Source organism: Monodelphis domestica, chromosome 4 (genome assembly GCF_027887165.1).
Source record: "Monodelphis domestica isolate mMonDom1 chromosome 4, mMonDom1.pri, whole genome shotgun sequence".
NCBI classification, from domain to species: domain Eukaryota; kingdom Metazoa; phylum Chordata; class Mammalia; order Didelphimorphia; family Didelphidae; genus Monodelphis; species Monodelphis domestica.
This window is the reverse complement of record NC_077230.1, coordinates 371,953,165-371,979,028: the sequence shown is the minus strand read 5'-3', so window position 1 is coordinate 371,979,028 and position 25,864 is coordinate 371,953,165. Positions and strand designations below refer to the sequence as shown.

Genomic DNA, 25,864 nt, shown 5'->3' with positions numbered 1-25,864 from the left:
GCCCTCTTTGCTGCATAGTAATTTTATTATTATTCTTCTCTGATCAACTCATTACTCATAGTGACATTCTAGATTCTTGTCCCTCTAGGCTCATATGTCGCCCAAGTTCCTAATTTACTCGAAAATTGAGACCATCCTTATTTTACACTTTAGCACTTCTCTACATTAATGATGTCAAACTTGATAGAAATGAGGCCACTAATGTATACATAATGATCTATTCAGGCCACATACTGACTTAGTTTTAAAATATATTATCTGTATTTTGTTGTATTATATTTTAATCTGACTTGGACAGGCATTAGGTTGTAATGTAGAATGTATCTTTGATTCCTCTGTTCTACATGATTCCTCATCCTCCTCTTGTGACTTTGATAAAGAAGTGGTCATTCTCCTCACTTTGGCTAACCACTGTTTTTATGATCCCACTTCTTTATATCCATTCCATTTTTTCTCAACCTTGCCTTATAAATCCATCCTTTTCTCATATCTAATAGATCCATCTATTTAAACATATATATATATATATAATATAATAAAAAAAAATAAAAAAAAATAATAAATTATTACATAACTTTGCTATAGTTAAATCACAAGTTTAATCCTTGTATGTCTTAAATGCCATACCCAATACAAATAGGTTTTCAAGATGCTACATTTCCCATTATAGAAGAACTAATATATTTCCATTATCATACATTAATAATCATCTTCTTTATTAGCTCCTTAGTACTATATATTATTATCCTAGTACCAACTACTAAATTAACCCACACAAACACTATAGATGCTCAAGAAGTAGAAACTATTTGAACTATTATACCAGCTGTTATCTTAGTTTTAATTGCTCTTCCATCCCTATGATTTCTTTATATAATAGATGCAATTTATAACCCATATTTAACAGTTAAGGCTATAGGCCATGTAAGAGTTAAAATAGTTGGAGCCATAAACTGTAGTGATTAAAATAGTGGAAGAATTAAATTGTTGTAGATAAAAGAGTGGATGAGTAAATTGTGACCGCAGAAAATATGTTTTCACTACAGTGTCTTGTTTCAAAATCAAATATAAGGTGGTTGCCAGGGAAATATTCCCAATTATGAATACACCCAAGTCAACTGGGTTTTATAGAGAATTTAATTAATAATACAATGAGGAATTAAAGAAAGAGAGAAAAAGAGGAATAATGAGAAAAGGATAGGCCAGCCCAGGGCAGCCCTGGCCAACCCAAGCCTAAGCCCTTAAGAGAAAGATCAGTCAGTCCTTAATCACTCACCACAAGATCTATCCAAGCAAGGATTCTAGTGACACCAGGCCATCATCATCTCAGCTGCTCAGTCCTCAATCTGAAAAGCCCTAGAATGTCTATCGGAGCTCCTATTTAAAGGGAATTTTCTCCTATGTCACCTCCCCTAAATTCTTACATCTACCAATCATAGTAGATGGTTTTCAAAGGACAGAACATTCTTAGTTCACACCTAAGAAGCTGTAAAATTTTGAGTAATTCACACCAGGAAAGCTCTGAGTAAGTTTCTCACCTCTTTGATCCTTGTAAATTCACAAGTTACTTGACCTTTATAGGTACTTAGCACCCTTTTGTATTAGCCCTAAAATAGGCATGGCTAAAAGAACTTTTTGTCTTACTATAAGTATGGGTTTAAGTACTTTTCACTGTTCAGCAAAGAGTTTACAACTTTATCTTCCCCTAGGGCAGACTTAAGTATGGTGAAGTAGAGTTCTCACATTCCTGATTTAAGTAGAGTTCTCACATTCCTGATCTAAGTTACTTTCACTGCCCAAATGGGGAGTGGTCCTAATGGGGAATTTTTAAGGTTTACAATCCTAACCTTATGAAGTAGGGTCTGAGAATTTTTTAAGGTTCACAGCCATCAATGATATTGGAGCTATGAGTACACTGATTATGAAGACCTAACATTTGACTCGTATATAATCCTAACTCAAGATCTTTTACCAGGACAGCTTCAATTATTAGAGGTTAATAACCGAGTAGTATTACCAATAAAACTACCAATCTGTATACTTATATCTGTATTTTCTTTTATCTTCAAGCCCAGCCTCTTGACACCCACTAGCTCTTTTGACCATAAGCAAGTCACTTAACTTCCTAGTGTTGAAGACAATAGGACTGTGAGTTAGAAACCAATTGCTAATTGAAATTACTATAGATGAGTTGTTGGTGCTCATTTTTGGAAGGTTTCCATACTGGGAGCCCTTGACATAGATGAAATAATTCTGGACATCCCTATGTCACCCTCCCTGCTCCACTCCCAACCTCCAAACAAAACAAAACTCTAGATGTATGAAAGACACTGGCACAAATGAAAAAAAAAAGTAAATTCCCTGCTCTCAAGGTAGAGAACATGACCTATCAAGATAAAAAAAGTTTCTTGTAGTTATATAAAGAGCTATAGGAACTAGAGGCTGAGCCTTGAAATAAGTGAAGGATACCTAAAGGTAAAGATGAGGAGGAAGAGCATTCTGGGCATAGAGATGAGAGTTACGGAATTCTAAGTTCTGGGAACAGTTGGTAGGCCAGTTTGCATAGAATGTAGACTATGGGAAGGGGAGTTAAATGAAATATCTTGAAAGGTAGGTTGAACCCAGATTGTATAAGCCTTTAAATGTAAAGCTGAGGAGTTTGTATTTTATTCTAGAGGCAATAGGGAGCCACTGAAGATTTTTGAGCAGAGGAGAAACATGGTCGGACCTGTGCTTTAGGAAGATTGTTTTGGCAGCTGTGTGGATGGAGAGGGGAGAGTCTGGAAGCAGGGATACCAATTAGGAAGCTATTGCAGTAGTCCAGGTAAGAGATGGTGAGGCCAAACTAGGGTGATGATTGAATGAAGATAAAAGAATAGATGCAATAGATATTGTGTAGGTAGAATCAATACAATTTAACAGCTGTTTGGATTTGTTCAAGAAGAGAGAGAAAAAGGTAGGAGAGAAAGGGAATGAGAGATAAAGAGAAAGATAGGGAGGGAAGGAGACAGAAGGATGGGGAGGGAGAGAGAAGAAAGAGAAAAGAAGGGGAGAGAGACAGAAACAGGGATAGGAGAGAGTGAGAGAGAGAAAATGAATGAAGAATGATCTTAAAGTTACAACTTTAATGTCTAGAAGGATGAAATAAAAAAATAAGTACTGTCAAGAGAATAGGCAAGTTTAGAGGTAGGCCAGTTTTAGGGTAAAGGATATTGAGTTCTATTTTAGAAAGTGTTTGAAATGCCAGCATTACTTCTAACTGATGATATCTAGCAGGAACTAGATGATTTCAGTCTGGAGTTCAGGCTGGAGATTCTCCTTGAATATATAGATTTGGAAGTCATCTACCTATTGATTATAATTGAATCCATGGGAACGGATAATGTCATCAACAGTAGATTTGGATAGAGAAGTCCTAGGATAGAACCATAGGGAGATAGGCAATCGGGGGAGAAGGATCTATATAATCCTAAGATCATATGATCAGACAGACAAGTGAGTATAGTGCAGTGATGATGAACCTATGGCACAGGTGCCAAAGATGGCACACAGAGCGCTCTCTGTGGGCACTAGGCCACCCCTCACCCCCACCCCCACCCCACCCCACCCCAGTTCATTACTAGAAAAGCAGAGGGACTCTGGAGGAGCTGCTCCCTTTCTCCTCTCCACTGTCCCTGATGATATTTTTTCATATCCTCTGCTCAGTAGCCCAATGAGAGTGTTTCCTCCCTCTCCTGTGTGGGGTTGGGAGTGGGATGGGATGTACCAGCATGTGAGGGGGCGCACAGCACTCCAGCTCTGAAAGGTTCACCATCACTGGTATAGTGTGATAGAAACCAATGTAGGAAAGTCTCTAGGAGGAAGGGTTGATAGATAATGTCAAAAGCAACATTTAGCTCAACAAATATAAGTACTGAGAAAAGGACATTGCATTTAGTAGTTTGTAATCATTGGTAACTTTGGAGAGAAAGAAGTTTCTAGGGTAGTGGGGTTGGAAGGCAGAATTAAAGAGGTTGAGAAGTGAATGGGAGGTGAATAAAATGGAGGGCAAGACTGACTTTTCTAGGAGTTTGTTTATGTAAAAGAGGTATAGGATAATAGGTTCAGGGAAAGGGAAGGTCATGGAAGTTTTTGAGTATGCCAGGAGATGTAGGTGTATGTTGGTCAGTAGGGAAGAAGGGAGCAAAGAAGCAGGTAAACAGGAAGGAAGTAGCAGAAAGTAGAAGGAAGGGTATGATCCAAAGCTCAAATTTCTAGAGAAGAGACGGAGATTGAATCAAAAGCAAAAAAAAAAAGGTTTTTGTTGTTGTAGTTTAAAGAGTAGAGAATAGTGGAAGGGGTCTCAAAATTTTGAATCATGGATATGTCTCAGTTTTGGGTAATGGTGAGAAACAGGCTATGTCTCTGTGAATTACTGAATTAAATGGAGGAGGAAAACCATGGGAATTGAGGAGCTTGATGAACCAGGAGGACAGGGCCTTCAAGATAGTGTGGGGTATTGAAAGAATGCTGAATTGAAGTCAGGAAGATCTGTTTTCCTCCAGCCTCTGAACAGATTATCTTGTGGTCATGGAACCTCTGGGAGCTTTAATTTCCTTACCTGGAAAAGGAGACTAACAGCACCTGTTTTCTCATAAGGTGGTTATAAGGATCAGAAGAGATGAATATGACATGCTTTTCAAATTCAGACTCTATATAAATGTTAGATAGGTAGTGTTGGGCCTGGAATCAGGAAGACTGTAAAATGGAGATTTGAACCCCAGACTTCAATCCCCAGAAGTCTTAGTACTTCCCAGAATTCCCTATAATCTCACCTGAGTCCCCACCTGGGTGAGATCACAATTTATATTTAAACTGGCTGTAAGGCCTACTTCGGCCTCTTTCTTCCTCTACTAGGACATTGCAACATGTAGTAAGTAGGCTGTGAATGGGCTAATCAGCCCTAGGCACATGGTTTATTATTTTGTATCCTTGATTTCTAATAATCTTAATAAACCTCATAAAATATAATACTTTTATTACTAGAAACTAATTTAATTTTTACAAGACCTTGAGTTCAAATGTGGCTTCAAGACACTAGTTCTATGTCTTTGGGCAAGTCACATAGCTCTTTTTATCATCTGTAAAATGAGCTGGAGAAACCTGCAAACCACTATAGTGTCTTTGTTATGAAAACACTAAATGGAGTCAGAAAGTGTCAGATATGATTGAACAATAGTGTTTACTTGTTATTTGAGAAGATATCAATGTGTATGTTGAAGTCCCCAATTCTGAGAGGAATTGTGTAGAGAAAAACTTTGAAACAGATAATTAACTCCCTCAGAACTATTAGATTTCCCTCCTTTAACTTCCGTGATACTATATACTCTACTGGTTCTCATCCTGACTATTCTTTCTCAGTCTTTAAAGAGGGGAATGGAAAAGAACAAGCTTATTAAGCACATGCAATATTCCAGGCACCATCTCAATTGATTTTCATAACCCTGGGAGGCAGGTGTTATTTCCTTTAAAAGGGAACTTAAAAGTTCAGAAAACTGAGGCAGATAGGGTTAGGCAGATAGGAGTTAAAGTGACTTGCCTAGAATCATACAGCTAATAAGTATTTGAGTCTGGATTAAAACTCAGGTCTTCTTGACTATAGGCCTTCTTAAATTTTGATGGATTGTCATTTTTCTACTCTCTAAATACAGTTCTTTTCAGGCTCTGATCTAGACTTTTTATTCTTTTCTTTCTACATTGTTTCTTGGTGAGATCATTTATTCTTAGAATTTAATTTTCATCTTCCCAAATAATTCCTAAATCCATATGATCAGATCTAATTTTGTTCCTATTTACCAGTTGTACCAGTCCCAGCTGTGTCACACACCTCAATTCAACATGTCCCAAACTATACTCAGCATCTATATAGCCTCCTTTCCTCTTGAACTTACCTATTTTTGAGGAGTACACCCATTCTGTAGTCACTTGGGATTATAGCTAACCCTGATTTACATCAAATATCTATTCAATTATTTGCTAAGTCTCATTCTGTCTATACAATGCCTTTCATATCTGTCCCCTTCTCTTACAGAGCTCCTACCCTACAAACTTGTATCATCTTTTGCGTGGGCTTCTATAAAGGCTTCGTAACCAATCTAGTTTTCCTTCTTTCATTCACTTTCCATCCTCTACCTAGCAGTCAAAATATTTTTGCTAAGGCACATCTCTAGCTTTCTCACTGTCTACTTCAAAACTACTGCCTATGAGATAAAATACAAACTTAATCTGGCATTTAGTGCTGTCTGCAGTCAACTCTAAACTAAACTTTTCTTTCAAATTAATCTGTTCCTTTTACTTCCTTTTATAGCTTTGGCTAATAGTCATGATGTACACTAATTCTCTTCTCAGTCAATTCACAAAAGCCATTCCCCCATGCCTCTCGTATGCATTATGTTTATCACCTCTCAGAATCTTTGTCTTCCTTCAAGACAGAGTTCTGGTGCCAATTCTTTTTTAGAGCATCCCTTAACAGGCCTTGCTAGTGCTCTCCTCTTAAATTTAGTTATATTTACTTATCTACATACATGAATCACTTCTCAGTAGAGTGTAAGCTTGTTGAGCTTTGGAAAGACTTGTTTTTGTCTTTTTTACTCTCATCATCTAATCCTGTGCCTTGCATAAGTGTTTGTCAAATTTAATCATAACGAATTCATTCGATTTAGTGGTTTTATTAACATTTGCGGGGGACTGAATTCAAGTCTGTTGACAGTGTGACCCCTGGATAAGTGTGGTGTCGCGCCCCCCACCCCCACCCCCCCACCCCCCGCCCCCCATTCGGTGCTCTCTAAGACTCAATTGCAAAATTGGATCTACGTGATAGAGGGACTTTCCTTGTGTGAGTGGCAAAACACAGGTGGTCCAATCAAAAAACTCAAAAATTGGTACTTAAATAAATGAACTATTATTAAGGTCAGCCTTTTTTTGATTCTCTTGTTTTATTTGTCAAGTATGACTATATGGTGAATATTAATGATAGTCAAATTTATTTTTAAAAATATGGAACTGAGGGGGCAGCTGGGTAGCTCAGTGGATTGAAAGCCAGACCTAGAGATGGGAGGTCCTAGGTTCAAATTTGACCTCAGACACTTCCTGGCTATGTGATCCTGGGCAGATCACTTAACCCCCATTGTCACTCTTTTGTCTTAGAACTAAGGTTCTAACACAGAAGGTAAGGTTTTCACACACACACATACACACACACACACACACACACACACACACACACACACACACACACACACATCTTCTTTTTTCCCCAAAGCCTATTTTTAAGATTTTTATTTTACCCTAGTTACATGGCAAAATTTTTTTTAATGTTCTTTTTTTGAAATTCTGAGTACCAAATTCTCTCCCTCGCACCTTTTTCTCCTCTCTGAGTCAGCAAGCAATTTATATAGGTTTTACCTATATAGTCATGGAAAACATTTGTCACATTGTGAAAGAAAAGAGAAACCCAAACCAAACAAACCAGAAAAATAAAACTTAAAAAAGTATGCTTTGATTTGCATTGTCTCCCATCAGTTCTTTCTCCAGCAGTAGATAGCATTATAAAAAAATAAATCCTCAGAATTATCTTGGTTTATTGAATTGCTGAGAATTTGTTTGTCATTTACAGTTGATCATTGTACAGTATTGCTGTTATAGTGTATAGTGCTCTCCTTATTTTGCTCATTTTACTTTGCATCAATGCATGTAAGCCTCTCCAGGTTTTTCTGAGAGCATCCTGTCCATCATTTTTTATAGAACAATTAATATTCCATTATAATCATACCATCACCATATACCAATATTCCATCACATATCATATACAGTTTGTTCAGCCATTCCCCATTTGATGAACATCCCCCTCAATTTCCAAACCTTTGCCACCACAAAAAGAAATGCTCTCAATATTTTTGTACATATAGGTTCATTTCCTTACTTGATTTCTTTAGGATGAAAACCTTGTAGTGGTAATGCTGGGTCAAAGGTTATACAAAGTTTTATAGCACTTTGGATTTAGTTCTAAACTGTTCTCCAGAATAATTGCACTAATTCACAACTTTATCGACATTGCATCCACATTTTCCACATCCCCTCCAATGTTTGTCATTTTCCTTTTCTGTCATATTAGTCAATCTGATGAGTATGGGTTGGTGCCTCACAGTTGTTTTAATCTGCATTTCTCTGTTCAATAGTGATTTAAAACATTTTTTTTTCACATGGCTAGAGATAGTTTTGATTACTTTGTCTAAAAACTACCTGTCCATATATCTTTTGACCATTAGTCAATTTAAATATTTGAAAAATGAGGCTTTTATCAGAGAAAATTGTAAAGAAAAAATTTTTAATAGTTCTGATTATTATGTGTTTCCCTCCATCTCATTCCCTCCATCCTGGTTTATTCATACTTTCTCCTTTCACCCTGTCATCTTCAAAAATATTTTGTTTCTGATCACTGTTTACCTTAATCCACCCTTCTTTTTGTCAGTACCAACTTTCTATTTCCCCCTTAATCCACTTCTATAAATAGATTATCTATAAAGTTAAGTCTCAGGTTAAGCATGCTACCTTAATTTGGTAAATCTTGTTCCTCCTGCACTCATAGTTCAGTGTATCTCTCTTTAGTTTTTGATGGCGGAAAACTAAATTCTATTGTCTCTTTTTTGAATGAAAACCTTCCCAATGTTAGAAGAGAAAAAAAGGGCATTCTGTCAATTACTGAGATTTTGTCTCATTCATAGATGGATTATTCTTTGGATAAAGGGTACCTTTGGGGAAAAGACAACTATTCAAATCATCTTTTTTCTTGGGTCTGTCCTTAGGAATTTTGTGTTAATAGAGTCAACAAAGCTTAGTGTTTTACTTAAATTTTGTACTTTCATTTTTATAGATAATCTATTTTTTAATCACGTTAATGTTTTATGTTGAATTTTCTTTTTCTACTTTAAAGACCTTATTTTTTATTAAAAATTTTATTTAAGTATTTTTCCATGGTTATATGATTCATGTACTTTCCCTCTCCTTTTCCCCTCCCCCCAGTTATATATGTATTAACACTCAATACTTATTTCGATAGTAATCATTATTTAATATCCGTATAAACAAGTGAAAAATCAAATGTTTTCCTTCTGTGTTTCTATTCCCACAGTTCTTTCTCTTGATGTGGATAGTATTCCTTCTCATAAGTCCCTCGGGATTGTCCTGGATCATTGCATTGCTATCAGTAGCAAAGTTGATTACATTTGCTTGTCCCACAATGTTTTAGTCTCTATGTACAATGTTCTCCTGGTTCTGCTCATTTCACTCTGCATCAGTTTATGGAGGTCTTTCCAGCTCATATGAAAATCAAGCAGCTTATTGTTCCATATAGCACAATAGTATTCCATCACCATCATATACCACAGTTTCAGCCATTCCCCAATTTTCCACCTTATTTTCCAAATTTTTGCCAACACAAAGAACATGGCTATATATATTTTTGTACAAGTATTTTTCCTTATTATGTCTGGGCTGCACACTGGATTCAAAGGGCATGCATTTTTTTAAAGCTCTGTGGGCATAATTCCAAATTGCCTTCTAGAATGGTTGAATCAATTCACAATTCTACCAGCAGTGTATTAATGTCCCAATTTTGCCACATTCCTCCAACATTCATTACTTTCCTTTACTTTCATATTGACCAATCTGCTAGGCATGAGATGGTACCTCAGAGTTGTTTTGTTTTTCATTTATCTAATCATAATAGATTTAGAACACTTTCATGTGCTTATTGATAGTTTTGATTTCTTCATCTGAAAACTGCCTGTTCATTTCCTTTGACTATTTGTCAATTGGGGAATGGGTTGATTTCTTGTACATTTGACTTAGCTCCTTATATATTTGGGAAATTATATTCTTGTTAGAGAATTTTGTTATAAAATTTCCCCCCAATTTGTTGCTTCCCTTCAAATTTTAGTTGCATTGGTTTTGTTTGTACAAAACATTTTAAATTTAATATAATCAAAACTATTCATTTTATATTTTGTAATATTCTCTATCTCTTGCTTGTTCTGAAATTCCCTTCATTCCCATAGATCTTGTAGGTATACTGTGTAGAGTACAGCTCGACAAATTATTTGTGGGTCACGGAATAGAATAAGAGAAATGGGGTTGGAATCAGGAGGGTCACAGACTTAGAGACAGGCACAAGGTCTCATGTTGATCAGTGAGAAAGTTTAATGATTTGGGGTACATTCTTTCTAGGGAAAATGAAGTAGGCTAAGTGATTAGGTAAGCCTTTTGCAGAGACAATGGTTAGTAATGATTTACAAGATAGAGACAATGGATGTAGATCACCTCAGTGGTTCTCAACAGAGTTTTCTATAGGTGATAATTCAGGATGTCAATGTGTAACCATCTAACAGAGTTTCTCATAGAATTTCTGCATCAGTAGTTTCTTGGAAGGACATTTAGTATTTGGGGAAGAATTAGATTAAGTTCTCATGCTGGGGGGGGGGGGGGAGCTATGTGTCTGACTACTTCTAAACTATGGCTTCTACCCAGAGATCTTGCAAGCTGGGTGGATTGGGCATTTCCAAAGCCTTGCTTGATGGAAAGTCCCTGAATCTTCTTATGCTGTTCACATCTACTCCTTTTCTATTTAGATAAATAAAGCTGGAATAAATATATGTTCTATCAGTTTTTGCTTTCTGGGGTGAATGTACTTGATGCAGACTAAAAATAAAAGAAAGAGAATAAGGATGAATATTCCAGTGCCTAGTAGGGAAAAAATGACTTTTGGGTGTGGGGCTGATTCTTTTGAAGTACTTCTGAACTGTGCTGCAGTGTCTTCTGGTGAGATGAGAGTGATTTGTGTTTGAGACATAGCCAATACTTCTTGTGTTTGCCAGACAAGACTAATGTTTTTGTTGTGTCATATTCCTAATAGTTATTGTACAATACTATTCCACTTGTATTGGAAGGAATTATAGGGGAGTGGGGTGACACAAATGGATTTATATCCTCCATGGCATTGGAGGCAATTTTCCATTTTTATACCTGGTATCTGCTCTCTTAAAAAGAAAACTGTACCTTCTAGTGCATCAATTGGGCCTGCAATTTTGAATCTATAATTTCTTGTGTCCCTAAAGCATGAGAAACATTTTCTGACATTTTATTAACAGAAGTGATAGTGTATATAGTATTGGTGAGTACTATTCTCGATGTAACTGAGGGTCACTAGAGTGATAGCTCCTGTAATGAGCCATCCTATAAATCTTTTAACTCTTGAGAAGGTCCATAATCACTTGGAGAAGGTATAAACATTTGGATCTGAGTACCAGGGACCAGAAGTTTATACAGGGAGCATAACAAGTATGAGTATTATTTCAGGAGAACAATCTGATCTGTTATAGACATAATGTATGGAAATATACAATTGGTGATTTTACGGTTTGTACATGAATAGTTATACATTTTGACATTGTTTTAAGAATAATAAGTAGTGATGGTTAGGGGTCCAATAAGAAGTACGTATGGGTTGGGAACACATGAGAGGAATGTACAAGTAATGGGGTCAGTTTCCTTTCTTTCATTTATGTGTTCTAAAGTAATTTCTGTCCATGAATACGGAAATTGCCAAATATATGTGTGGTGGATTTTTCCAATAGATAATATGAGAGCAGTCCACCCTCCTACTGGCATGTGTGCAGAATGGAGTGGATAGGAATACTTTTCTGAGTCATCCCATCCTATGCTGCTTGGGATGGTCCACATAGTAGAGCCTGGAGTGGCCCAATCAATAACCTGGATATTAGTGTCTGGGATAGTAATCTTTCTGGGTTGTAGGACATAACACCAGAGAAAAATTGGAAGCCCTGTTTTTTGGGTCATTTCTGGATGAGAGGGATACCCTACTAGTGGTCTGGGGGAGAAAATGGTGGGGTAGGGTCTCCATAGATCTCAATCAGGGATACACAGATTTCTGAGTATAAGTAGTATCAGTTTTTGCACTAAGGTGGTTGTAACAGTTATACATCCTGTGACTGGTCTGCGAAAAGATAAACATATGGGGAAATCCGTAGTGAGTGTAGTTAAGTTATAGGGGTGCACAGTAGGAGTTCTGTCTCCCAGAGGGAGACGTTGGAATAATGAATAGTTTGTATACACAGCTGGTGATTGGTGATACCAAGGCGAGCAAGGGGGAAAGGTCTGGGAGATAAGCCCAAAAGGTGTTATTGGTGTAGGCTGGTATACTCAACATCTCCAGAGCATAAGGTACCTGGCAAGTTAATAATGCTGACGTTGCTAAAAAGATTAGGGCGGGATCAGTTCATCTTTGATCTTTGTGGTATACTGCCACAAGTTCTTCCACTTGTCCCCAGGTGGGTGGATCAGCTGTCCTTGTCTGATGAGCCTGGTGAGGGGGTGGATAGGGTGTAGTCCTTAGGGAGAGCCTTTTTATCTTGTTTTGAAGCTGTTCCATGGTGTTGTCTCAGGAACCTCTCCAGGACCCAAATAGGTGATGTAGAATCTGTTGGAAAGACACATACAGAGCCAGAACAATACTAGGTAAGGACCTAACTATTTATTAATGAATACGTCTTTCCATATTACTAGTGTATGACTGGGATGTTGTGCAGAATAGTATTTTTCTGTAGGGGATTCACCCTTTTTGTCTGTATTCAAGAAGTTTAGAACATAAGTTGCATGTTTCAGAATGTGATTTGAAGATTTGTTAAATAGGTGGCAAGCCAAGAAATGTTTTATCTGCCTCTTTAAATTCAAATGAGCTCTTTCCACAATTCCTTGTCCTTGTGGTTGTAAGGTATTCCAATTTTCAATTTAATAGAAAACTTGGCTTTGAAGTCTTTAAAGGTCCGAGAGGTGTAAGCCAGACCATTATCTGTTTTGATTTGTTTTGGCATGCCCATCACAGCAAAAGCATTAAGGCGGTGCGTGATGACATGCTTGGCTGCTTTTCCTGACAAGCAGGTAGAAAATAAAAATTGAGAAAAAGTGTCTATTATAACATGAACTTATGCCAACTTACCAAATGATGGAAAGTGTGTAACATTCATTTTACTATATATGGTTGGGAAACAAACCCTTTAGATTTACACCATAGGAGGTCATTGATATTGCAGGTGGACATAATTGGTATTGTTTTACTATTTGCCTAGCCTGTTCTTTGGTCAGTGAAAACATTTTCCTTAAGGCATTAGCATTTTGGTGATGCATTGCATGGGATTCCTTTGCTTTTGTAATAGAATTGGCTGAGTTTGTGTTGGCGCAAATAAAGGTGGCTGTGTCAGCCGTGGAATTCCCATTAGTCAGGTATCCAGGTAAAGCATATATGATCTAATATGAACTATAAAAAGAGCAGGATATTGTTGAACCAGCTGTAAAATTTTAAACTGTTGGAATAAAGTCATTAATTTTTGAAGTAATTAAAGTTTCTCAGTGCACTTGGCTATGTGATATACATAGTAGCTATTCTTTTTTTATTTTTATTTTTTTTTTATTTAAACTCTTATCTTCCAACTTAGAATCAATACTGGGTATTGGTTCCAAGGCAGAAGAGTGGTAAGGGCTAAGCAATGGGGGTTAAGTGACTTTCCCAGGGTCACACAGCTAGGAAGTATCTGAGGCCAGATTTGAACTCAGGACCTCCCATCTCTGGGCCTGACTCTCAATCCACTGAACTACCCTGCTGCCCTCATAGTGGCTACTAATTGGTAATACGGAGTAATAGACTTCTGGGGGATAGCCAGCAGTGGGGGTAAATTGTGTTGGTAACATTAGAAGCCCTATTCTGAAGGGTATTTGGCTGCCTAAAAGTTATTTGCACTTTTTCTGGGGCTTTTTACATTTCAGGAGCTGGTTAGAAAAAGTTAATTTTTGCAGGGAGTTTTGAAGATTGATGTTTACAAATTGGTTCTTTTCACTCTCTGATGATATGAAAGTTTTCTGAGTTTATTTACTTTTCTTTTGAGAAATGTAGGGCTTTTTAATTTATTTTTAATTTATTTTTTTTTGAGGTGGTGGGGAGGCAGAAAGGGGAAAAAGAGATGGGGCAAGAAAAGAAGCTAGTTAGTTCCATGTTTTTACTCCTGACTATAAGATGCCCCCACCCCTGGCTCCAAAAATATGCCTTCTGCCAAACAGAAAGGGGAGAGTTTCTCTTACCTGCTGCCTGAGGATGATGCCAAACCAAATAAGCTCCACATTTGAGTGCACAGAGTACAACTTCTCAAATTATTTGTGGGTCACAGAATGGGATAAGAGAAATAGAGTTGGGATCAGGAGGGTCAGAAGACAACTTACAGACACAAAGATCCTCATGCTCATCAGTGACAAAGTTTAATGATTTCAGGTATATTCTTATAGAGAAAATGACTTGGGCTAAGGGATTAGGTAAGCCTTTTGTAGAGACAATGGTTAGTAATGATTTACAAGACAGAGACAATGGATGTAGATCCATTAAAGGATCTTTAATCCTTTGGTTCCAGTGGTTCTCAACAGAGTTTTCTATAGGTGATAATTCAGAATGTCAATGTGTAACCATCTAACAGAGTTTAAGTTTCTCATAGAATTTCTGCATCAGTAGTTTCTTGAAAGGACATTTAGTATTTGGGGAGGAATTAGATTAAATTCTCATGCTGGGATGGGTGGATGGGGAGGGGGAAGCTATGTGTCTGACTACTTATAAACTATGGCTTCTACCCAGAGATCTTGCAAGCTGGGTAAATGGGGCATTTCCAAAGTCTTGTTTAATGGAAAGCCCCTGAATCTTTTTATACTGTTCCCACAATTCAATTTTCACCTAATTTATGATTTCACTCTTTATATTTAGGTCATTTATCCATTTTGAATTTATCTTGGATTGGGCTGTACGATGTTGACCTAAACCTAATTTTTTTTTTTATACTGATTTCCAATTTTCCCAACAGTTTTTGTCAAATAGTGAATTCTTGTTCCAAAAGTTGGGATCTTTTTTTATCAAACAAACACTTGCTTGCTAAGGTCATTTACCCCTAGTCTATTACATTGATCTACTCTTCTATCTCTTAGCCAGTACCATATTGTTTTGATGGTCACTGTTTTGTTTTACATCTTAAGATCTAGTACTGTTAGGCCCCCATCCTTTACTTTTTTATTAGTTCCCTTGATATTATTGATCTTTTATTCTTCCAGATGAATTTTGTAATAATTTTTTCTAGTTCTATAAAATTTTTTTTGGTAGTTTGATAGGTATGGCACCGAATAAGTAAATTAGTTTAGGTAGGATTTTCCATTTTATTATATTAACTTTAAAAGACTTTTAAAAAACAAACTTTTATTTAACTCTGATTCTTCTTTCCTTTTTAATTTCAGAATTCCATAAGACACAACCTATCTCTGAACAAGTGTTTTCTTAAAGTGCCTCGATCCAAGGATGACCCTGGAAAGGTAGGAGAGTTTCCTTTTATTGATCTAAGAAAGTTGAATCCTTAAATTACATTTTTAATGCTTATCCAGTACAATAATACAAAGGAAAGTTATTGAAGAAATTTAAAAGATTATTATATAATCTAAATATCAATAACCTTGCAAAAATACCAATAGGACAAAAAAGCAAAATTAAAGAAAAGTAAACAGCCTGGGAAAGGAAAATTTGTGGTAAATATAATTAATTGATACAAATTTAATATTCTGAATCCATAGGATTTGATCCATGTTTATATTTATAATACTGATTTCCCAATGGAGGAATGGCCTGAATGGCATATTGATTTGAGAGTTTTAAAAGTAGGAATTAGAGATTTTTAATAGGCACTTGGAAAATTGTTCAAATACAAATTTAAAAATTAAAGATATGCCTATAAAAATGGATAAAAATAACAAATATTAGGGCTATAAAACAATAGGGCCTATCTTATTTCATTAGTAGGATGGTTGAGCAGAATTACAAAAAATTAGAGCTGGTCCTCAAAGATCATCCTTCTTTAATGTTTAAGGGAAGTTATTAAGAGGCTGAAGTTAGTAGACTCCTTTCTCAAAGGCATTGGAGAGAGACAAATTGAGGAAGGGGAGTGAGTGATCCAAGTACAGTAGATTGGTCCTTGTACCACTGAAAGCTAGTTTCCTGTTTTGTACTGTTGTTTGGAGTGATAGTCTGTTAGCATCATTATAAATTAAAATTTGGCTAAATTTTTTTTCCCACATATTAGAGACCATATATTCCTTATGATGAAAAGGAAGACTAAAATTTATAGGATGAACTTCTTCCATGTTGTATTTAATGTTCTTTCTACACTCTTTTGACTTTAGCTTTATTTCTCTACCCTAAATTCTTTTGAGTTTATTTTGTTCAAAAGAAAAATTTCTGCATACTAATGTGAAAAGCAGTGTGATTTGAACTTGGAATCTGAAATTGCCTGCTCTCTAAAGGATAAAATCCTGATGCCTCTTTTTGGGGTTGATTTCTACAAATGGTAGATTCTCAGGTTAGTCTGTGGAACAGTAATTGAATTTTATTATTCCTGTTTTAAGTACTTGGGATTCCCATGTGTTTTGTATCAGACGTAGGTTTCTCTAACCCAGTAAGTACTTAGTAAATGTAAGGGGAGGAAGTGATAATATCTTGTAAGTAGCTCTCATTATCTCTCGATTAGACCATTTGAAAAACCTACCAGTTTCCCTCCTCCAGCCTCTCATCCCTCTCTAATCTCTGTCTTCTATAAAGCTGTTAAAAGTCTCACTATATCACTTTTTTTTTTTGCTACCTATAGGATGAAATATAAAGTCCTTTCTCTACCTTACATCCCAGATTTGTTGCTATCATTGCATTTTATCCTCAGTCATATGGCCTTCTCTCTTTTGTTTTTCACACAAGACTTTCCATTTCTTATCACTATGCTCCTTTGAACTGACCTCCTGTAAGGAGAAAAGGGGGCTTATATAAAAAGGTTGGACTAGATTATTTAAGATAGGGTTGCCAGGAATTTTATGAAATTCCAAAGAGATTTATTTACAGTTTATTTACAAAATATAGAAAGAGTGAAGTTAGAAAATCAGAGAGAGGATCGGGTAAAATACCTAGCCTAAGCACTAAGTGTTTTGCTCCAACCCCTGGCTCAAAAACAGGCAGGGGAGTTTAGTCCTTAATTGGAGTGGCCTCAGCCCTTGAAGCCGAGGACCTGGAGATTCAGGGAGCCTCTCTCAAATGGATAGGTCTCTCCTGAGGCTAGTCTCTTCAGATAATCCAGGAAAGGAGAGTCAGCTTTTTTCACTTGACACATATCAGTCCAAAGGGGAGAGATTCAAGGACAGTTTCACCATGTACAGGGTCTCAGGTCTAGTCAACAGATTCTTTACCAGCCTTCAACTAGAACTCAGAACTCCAGAAGAAGTCAGAAGTTCTCTCTCAAGATCTCAAAGAACTCCCATGAATCTAAAGGATTCTCCTCCATAGGAAGTTGGAATTCCCTTTTAAAGACACTTTCTTTTGCATCACTTCCTGTGCCTTCCTCCACTTTTTATGTGGACAAATCATAGTCTAAAGCTTTGTTTAGGACTGCTCAGGGGACAGTTAGTCAATTCTGATTTGTCACCCACTATCACACACGTGAGTCACAGACCTCCCCCACTCAAGTGTGAATAGGGTATTTATACTTTTGGTGGTTAAATCTAAAAATGGGCAGGGGAATTAATTTAATTTTCATAATTATTGGGAGAGTTAATTTCATTTTCACAATCGGAGGAGAGTTAAATTTAATCTTTACACCCCCTCCCCTCCCCCTCAATAGTCTTCACAAAATTGCCTTATGATGATTTTGTGTATAGTTTGTACAACCTTTGTATACATTGTCTCACCTGATAAGGGAAATGCAGGTCCCACAGAAGGCAAGGACTACCATCTCAATTTGACCCTACCCTAACCTAACCTGTGAGCAGGAGTGATTGAGTGATTTTAGAAATGGATCTTGGTCTCAGCTTTTCCACTAATATAATTATTTGGCCACAGATAAATAGTTTCCCTTTATTGAGTTTCACTTGTCTTATTTGTAGAATATGATTAGATAGACTTTGATATTACCTTTCATCTCGATTATTCTTTCTGGCCTATATTTATAATTTCTTGATTGTCACATTTGGGTTATAATTTAAAGAAAAAGAAAAACCCTTGCCTTCCATCATAGAATCAATACCGTGTATTGATTTCAAGGCAGAAGTGCAGTAAGGGCTAGTGTAAGAGTTAAAATAGTTGAGGCTTTAAACTGTAGTGAGTTAAAATAGTGGAAGACTTAAATTGTAGTAGATATAAGAGTGGATGAGTAAGTTGTGACCGTAGGAAATATGTTTTCACTACAGTGTTTTATTTTTTAAATCAATATATATAAGGTGGTCGCCAGGGAAATATTCCCAATTATGAAATATACCCAAGTCAACTGGGTTTTATAGAGATTTTAATTAATTAATACAATGAGGAATTAAAGAAGGAGAGAGAGAATAAAAGAGGAATAAGTATGAAGGGCCTTAGCCAACATGGCCTAGACCTGAGTCTTAAGAGAGAGAGAGATCAGTCAGTCTTTAATTACTCACCACACGATCTGTCCAAGCAAGGATTCTAGTGACACCAGGCCAGCATCATCTCAGCTGCCTCCACCAGCTCAATCCTCAATCTGAATGTCCATCTGAATGAATCTGAGCTCCTATTTAAAGGGCATTTTCTCCTATGTCACCTCTCCTAAGTCCTTATATCTACCAATCACAGTAGACGTTTTTCAAAGAACAGACCATTCTTAGTTCACACCTGAGTAGACTAATCTTTTGAGTAATTCACACTTGAGTAGACTAGGATCTCTGAGTAAGTTTTTTCCTCTTTGCTCTTTGTAAATTCACAAGTTGCCTGACCTTTATAGGTACTTAGGACCCCTTTGTATTAGTACTAAAAATAGGCATGGCTTAAGTATGGGTTTAAGTACTTTTCATTGTTCAGCAAGGGGTTTTTTCCGCTAAAGCAGACTGAAGTACGGGTGGAATAGAGGTCTTTACATTCCTGATCTGAGTTCTCACATTCTTGATCTAAGTTCCTTCATTGTTTTAATGGGGAATGGTCTTAACCCAGCCTTATGAAGTAGTCTGGGAATTTTTTAAGGTTCAAAAGTCTGAGAAATTTCAAGATTCACACTAGGTAATGGGGTTTAAGTGACTTGACCAGGGTCATACAGCTAGGAAGTGTCTTGAGGCCAGATTTGAACCAAGGACATGCCCCATCTCTGGGTCTGTAATTTTTTTTTTCTAAAAAAATCCATTTATTTAATTAATAGAATATTTTTCCATGGTTACATGATTTGTTTTCTTTCCCTTGACTTTTCCCTCCCCCCTCCTGTAGCCAGTAAGCAATTCCACTGGGTTTTACTTGTATCATTGATCAAGATCTATTTCTATATTATTAATATTTGCATTTAGAGATCATTTAGAGTCTAGTATCATTGCATTGCTGCTAGTAGAGATGTTCATTCTGTTCGATTGTGCCGCAGTCTATCAGTCTCTACAATGTTTTCCTGGTTCTGCTCTTTTCACTCTACTTCAATTCCTGGTTGTTCCAGTTCACATAGAATTCCTCCAGTTCATCATTCTTTATATCATAATAGTATTCCATCACCAACAGATACAACAGTTTGTTCAGCCATTACCTATTCAAAGGACATACCCTCATTTTCCAATTTTTTGCCACCACAAAGCGCGTGGCTTTAAATATTTTTGTACAAGCCTTCTTTATTATCTCTTGGGTATAAACGCAGCAGTGGTATGGCTGGACCAAAGGGCAGGCAGTCTATTAATTGCTAGGTCCTGTGTGACCCTGATTGGTGTTCCTTTATATCTAAATTGTCTTTTTCTGGTTTCTTGTAAGCTTTTTTCTTTTGCTTGGAAGCTTTGGAATTTGGGAGTTGTCTTTTGGGGATTTAGTGTAGGGGGTGTTCTGTGGACTCTTTCAATGAATATTTTGTCCCCTTGTTCTAGAATCTCTGGGCAGTTTTCTTTGATGATATCATGTATTATGATATCAAGATTACTGTTTATTTCTGGCTTCTCTGGTATACCAATGATTCTCAGATTGTCTCTCCTTCCTCTGTTTTCCAGATCTATCACCTTGTCAGTGAGATATTTTATGCTATCTTCTAATTCTTTAGTCTTTTGACTTTGCTTTATTAATTCTTGCTCTTTTGCAAGATCATTATCTTCCAGTTGCCTGATTCTGACCTTTAAAGACTGGTTTTCCTTTTCAGTTTGGTCTGACCTGTTTTTTGAGGCTTTGAGCTGTTTCTGCATTGCATATTTTGGTCTCTCAGATTGCTGAGTTCCTTTTGCATTGTTTCCCATTTTTCCTGCCAGAAGGCTTCCATCTTTTTGATAATTTCCTATTTGAATTCTTCAAGAGTTTGTGGGGAATTTCCATTTCCTTTGGAAGGTTTTGGAGCATTTGTTTGTGTTTCCTCTTCTATCTCCTCTGTATTTTGTATTTTTGCTCCATAAAATATGTCCAAAGTCACCCCCTTCTTCTTGCTTTTCTTGGTGTTTGGAGGCTTTTGCACTTCTGTACTGTTTGCCATCTCTATGGTTTTTCTTCCCCTTTCCAGTCAGAAATCTGAGTGAGGAGGACTGGCTCTTAGTGTATCTGTCTGATGGTCCGAGGCTTTAGCCCTAGGCAAATTGTCCGTTCTTCTCAGCTGCGCTGTCTTCCTGGGGAAGTCCAGGGTCTGCCCTCCCCTGCCTGCTGGCATTTCGGGTGTTACTGCTCTCAGTTTCCTCCAGTTGCTTATCCTCTGCCTTATTTCCATGCTCCGAGCCTGGCACAGCACTGTTCGCAAGGTACCTCAGTGCCTTTGCCGGCCCTGAGCTTCCTGTCTTTTCAGAGGGCCCTGCACTCTTTGGGGGGAGGCGTCCTGGCCTCCTTGAGCTCTGAGGGCTCCTGATGGGATTAGATTCAGCTGGGTTGGTCTGGATGTGTCACAAAGCAAAAACTTCCATTGAGACTCTGATGGACGGATCCAGCCAGGGGGCTACAGGCTCCCCCCGTCTCTCTCAGGCTGCTTCCTTGCCATCTGTATTGGACAGCCCGAGACTGGCCCAGGTTGGCTCTAGTCAGACCTGAATCCATTGTCAAACAGCCCTGCCTGGGGGTAGGGAAAATTGTTGCTTGGGCAGGCATTCTTTTAAAGCCCTTTGGGCATAGTTCCAAATTGCCTTCCAGAATGGTTGGATCAACTCACAACTGTACCAGCAATGCAATAGTGTCTCTGGGTCTGTAATTTTGAAGTAGGATTGGCCTACATATTAACATTAACATTATGATAACTTTCAGATGGTGGTGGAATTTGGTGGAAAGAGTTCTTTGAGGTAGGAGACCTGGTAGTTAGGAGGTAGGAGATATCTCTGAAAATTCCTGGTTGATCTAGGCCAGTGATGGCAAACTTTTTGGAGACTATGTCCCATGTCTGACCCCTGCTCTCCCCTCCCCCCCAATACCACATGACTCCCTTCCCTTAGCTGCTGGGCAGAGAGGTAGGTGATAACCTGAGGTGTGGTGTAGAGGGAGAGGGAAGTAAGTGCTCCCATTGGTCTTCTAGACAAAGGGGGGGGGGGAGGTGGGTAAAGTGAAAACATGTTATCAGGCACAGTGGAGAGAGGGAAGGCAGCAGCAGCTCTACCCGAGGCCCTCAGCCTTTCCAGTAATTAATTCTGGCGAGTGATGGTGTGCATGAGAGATACACAGAGAATGCTCTGCATGTCCTTGCTGGCACGCATGCCCATAGGTTTGTCTTGGGCCTAGATCAAGTCACTTAACTTCCCTGGGCATTAGTTTCCTTAGAAAACAGTAGGATTGGATTAGGTGACTTCTGAGATCTCTTTCACAGTTCTAGATTATGAGTTTTTAGGCAGACATAAGTGTGGGTCACAAAGTGTTTTCCTTGATGGGGAGGTGAGTGGATACTATCCTATCTAACTCACAGGATGGTTGTTACAGAAATGCAAGTGTACTGTGGGCAGTTTGGCTTTTCTCTCCTACTACATTGTATATACAAGGCAGTGGGATTATTGATTTGGCCTAGTGGTGATGAGGTCCTTATTCAACTTTTTTCAGGTGACTGTACCTTAGAACAATTATAGATGGAGGCAAGATGTGTTTGGAAATGCCCAATTTATAGAATTCAGGTCAAACACTGTTAAAGTGCCCATGAGGTGCAGCTGATGTTGGGAATACAAATTGAGTATGAAACTAATTTTTTCCTTCATGGAACTTGCAGTTCTTCCTATGGGAAAACAAAGAGTTCATCTGGGATTTGAAGTCTCTTAGTGACATATAAGATAGTTTCACATAGCTAGCTTTTATTTGTGGTTTAGTTCCTTTTAATCTCCTTGATATTGTAAAAGACTTCAGGTTTTTGGGTTGCTGAAAAATCCAGGTCATCCTTGTCAAAATATCTATTCATTGTGTAGTATTGCTATTTTGTTGGTTCTTCTTTTTCCCCTATGTCTCCAAATTAGTATTTCTGGCTCTCTACTCCTATTCCTTTTCCACTCAGCTTTTATTTTTTTTGTTCCCTTCTTTCAAATTATTGCCCTATTTTTTTTAATGGCTATGTAATTGATTTCTCCATTTCCTTTCTTTGCTGACTAGGAATTTCATTTTCCCTCTTGTCACCATTTTCTTATTCTTATGTACCCATATGCATAAATAGCGTTATTCTATTAGTCTCTTCTTTCCTTCTTAATATTTCTTTTTATTGTACCTACCATTTTTAATGGGAAGGTGCATTTCATAGTTTTAGCCATTCTACACATGTAGGGTTTTTTTTTTTTCTAATTGAAATAGTGCCACTGTAAATATTTGCTTAATAAATCATATATTTTTTTTTCTTTTTAACTCTGCCCTTTGGTTATATTTTCTGTATTGGGATTATTTGAACACCAAGGCATAATTAAAATTTTGTAGTGCATTTTCAGGTTATTCTCTAAAATGGATTCCATCACGTTGTAGTAACACCAGCAGTGTATGTGTAACTTTTTGCTTTTTTACCACCTTCATGTTTAAAGAGACTTTTAAGAATTAGGGTTAAGGCTATACAGCTAAGTAGCTTAGTGGAAAGAGAGCCAGGTCTGGAGATGGGAAGTCATGGGTTCAAGTGTTGCTAGATTGTAGTATGTAAGGAAATAAAGTGTAAGAATCCCGGAAAAGTAGGAATGAACCAAGTTGTAAAGGACTTTAAATGCCAGATGTAGGACTTTATATTTGATCCTGGAAGTAATATTGAACTGCTGGAGTTTATTGAAGAATGGGGCAACATAGTCAAATCTGTGCTTTGGAAAGATCAAGAGAGACTTGAATTAGGGAGGCCAGTCAGTCTGTAAACATTTGTTAATAATTCCTGCCTTCAAGGAGTTTACAATTTATGAGAAATTTCCAGAAGCAACCAAAGGCTATTAGTAGTAGTGTAGCTGTTGTATTAGTGGAGAAAATGGGATATGTATTTGTGATTCAAGGAAAGGGACCTAACCTCTAGGAATAGCAAATAGCTTGATTTTTCTGGAATAAAAGAGTATATGGAAGGGAAGTAATATGAAATAAGCTCAGAAATGTAGAATGGAGCCAAATTGTGAAGAGATTTAAATGACAACCTGAGGAGTTTATATAGTGATAAGAAGAAACTCTGGTGAAGGTTCTTAAATAGTCAAACATAGACCAATTTGATAAGCAAGTACTTAGTCTTTACAGAATTTTAGAATGTTTATTTGAAACTCAATTATAATGTGCTGGCCTTTATGTACAGGAGTAATACTACTGGTTGACCATAAGTTGATTTGTTTTTCTGTTACTGGTGAATTTTAGTATCTTGCCTAGTCTCATACATGATCAGTAACCTCAGTCAGTTGTCAATTGTGAATCTTAAAAACTTCTCAGACTGTACTTTAGAAGATTTAGTCTAGCTATTCCCCTATTGTAACAATGGAAATACTTGATCAGGAATGTATTGGGAACTTTTTAAAATCAAAATTACTCCGCCCTACTCAGACAGTGCCTTAGGGGAAGATAAAGTTGTAAACTCTTGATTCAACAATGAAAGTCCCCAAGCAGTTTAATCCCCCCCCCCTCTCTCTCTGTCTCTCTCTCTCTCTGTCTCTCTCTCTCTCTCTCTCTCTCTCTGTCTCTCTCTCTCTCTCTCTGTCTCTCTCTCTCTCTCTCTCTCCCCTCTCTCCCCTCCTCTCTCTCCCCTCCTCTCTTCCCTTCCCTTAATTCCTTCATTTATATTAATTAAAATCTCCATAAAACCCAGCTGACTTGGGTATTTTCATATTTGGGAATTTTCCCATGGAGACCACTTAATTTTAGATTTTAAATCAAGACACTAACAATTATCTTTACAGTTTTGGCAATTCACAGTCTTGGCAAACCACATTTTCATGGTTACATTGTTCAGGGTCACTGCATTGCCACTAATGAAGAAGTCCATTGCATTCGATTGTACCACAATGTATCAGTCTCTGTGTACAATGTTTTCCTGGTTCTGCTCCTCTCACTGCATCAATTCCTGGAGGTTGTTCCAGTTCCCATGGAATTCCTCCACCTTATTATTCCTTTGAGCACAATAGCATTCCATCACCAACATATACCATAATTTGTTCAGCCATTCCCCAATTGAAGAGCATTCCCTAGTTTTCCAATTTTTTGCCACCACAAAGAGCGCAGCTATGAATATTTTTGTACGTGTCTTTTTCCTTATTATCTCTTTGGGGTACAAACCCAGCAGTGCTATGGCTGGATCAAAGGGCAGACAGTCTTTTAGCACCATTTGAGCACAGTTCCAAATTGCCCCCCAGAATGATTTGGATCAATTCACAACTCCACCAGCAGGTATTAATGTTCCGACTTTGCCACATCCCCTCCAACATTGATTACTTTCCTTTGCTGTCATGTTAGCCAAACCTGATAGCTGTGAGGTGATACTTCAGAGTTGTTTTGATTTGCATCTCTCTGATTATGAGAGATTTAGAACACTTTTTCATGTGCCTATTAATAGTTTTTATTTCTTTGGCTGAAAATTGCCTGTTTATGTCCCTTGCCTATTTATCAATTGAAGAATGGCTTGCCTTTTTGTATAATTGGTTTAGCTCTTTATAAATTTGAGTAATTAGACCTTTGTCAGAGGTTTTTGTAATGAAAATTGTTTCCCAATTTGTTGCTTCCCTTCTAATTTTGGATGCCTAAGTTTTGTTTGTACAAAAACTTTTTAATTTGATGTAAACAAAATTATTGATTTTGCACTTTATGATTTTTTTTTCTAGCTCTTGCTTGGTTTTAAAATCTTTCCTTTCCCAAAGGTCTGACAAGTATACTATTCTGTGTTTGCCTAATTTGTGTAAGTTAAAATTTGGGGAAACTGAGGCAGGGTAGAAATTAGTTTCTCTCTGCAAGGAGTATTATATTTTAGAGGTTTATTTAAGATTAAGAACTTAAGAATATACAAGTAAGAAAAGCACATTCTAGGCCAGAGAGAGGCCTAGACTAAACTTCATCACGAAAGACCCGTCTGCTTGCAAGCGGAAACAGGAAAGAAAAGGAGGCCCAGAAGTCTTTCCAGTCAGGTTAAATACCCCATCTCGATCTCGGCCCAGGTGAGAATTCAGTGATATTACAAAGCATTCTGGGGAAGTGGAGCAAAGATTTCTGGGGATTGAAGTCCTGGATTACTTATAGTTTCCTTCTTTATATTCAGGTCATTCACCCTGATCTGAGTTGATCTTGGTGTAGGGTGTGAGATGTTGATCCAAACCTAATCTCTCCCATACCGTCTTCCAATTTTCCCAGCAATTTTTA

The 25,864-nt window shown here is 37.4% G+C and overlaps 1 protein-coding gene and 1 long non-coding RNA gene across 6 annotated transcripts in view; one reads left to right on the top strand and one right to left on the bottom strand.

The window, feature by feature from the left end:
• The window catches only part of FOXJ3 (forkhead box J3), a 190,403-nt gene that overhangs the window by 81,887 nt on the left and 82,652 nt on the right, over window positions 1-25,864 (top strand). For 4 of the 5 annotated variants that reach the window (XM_007492924.3, XM_007492925.3, XM_056795313.1 and 1 more), the window contains one exon: window positions 15,376-15,450. In XM_007492924.3, the coding sequence (XP_007492986.2) occupies window positions 15,376-15,450 (75 nt within the window). Of the gene's footprint in view, window positions 1-15,375; window positions 15,451-15,518; window positions 17,609-25,864 lie in introns of those variants that run through there. The other variant, XM_056795314.1, reaches the window with a different exon arrangement.
• On the bottom strand, window positions 11,981-18,770 carry LOC103099929 (uncharacterized). Its single transcript, XR_001622554.2, has 2 exons — window positions 18,586-18,770; window positions 11,981-12,532 (listed from the first exon to the last, which is right to left on the bottom strand). It is a non-coding gene; the product is annotated as an uncharacterized LOC103099929 (long non-coding RNA).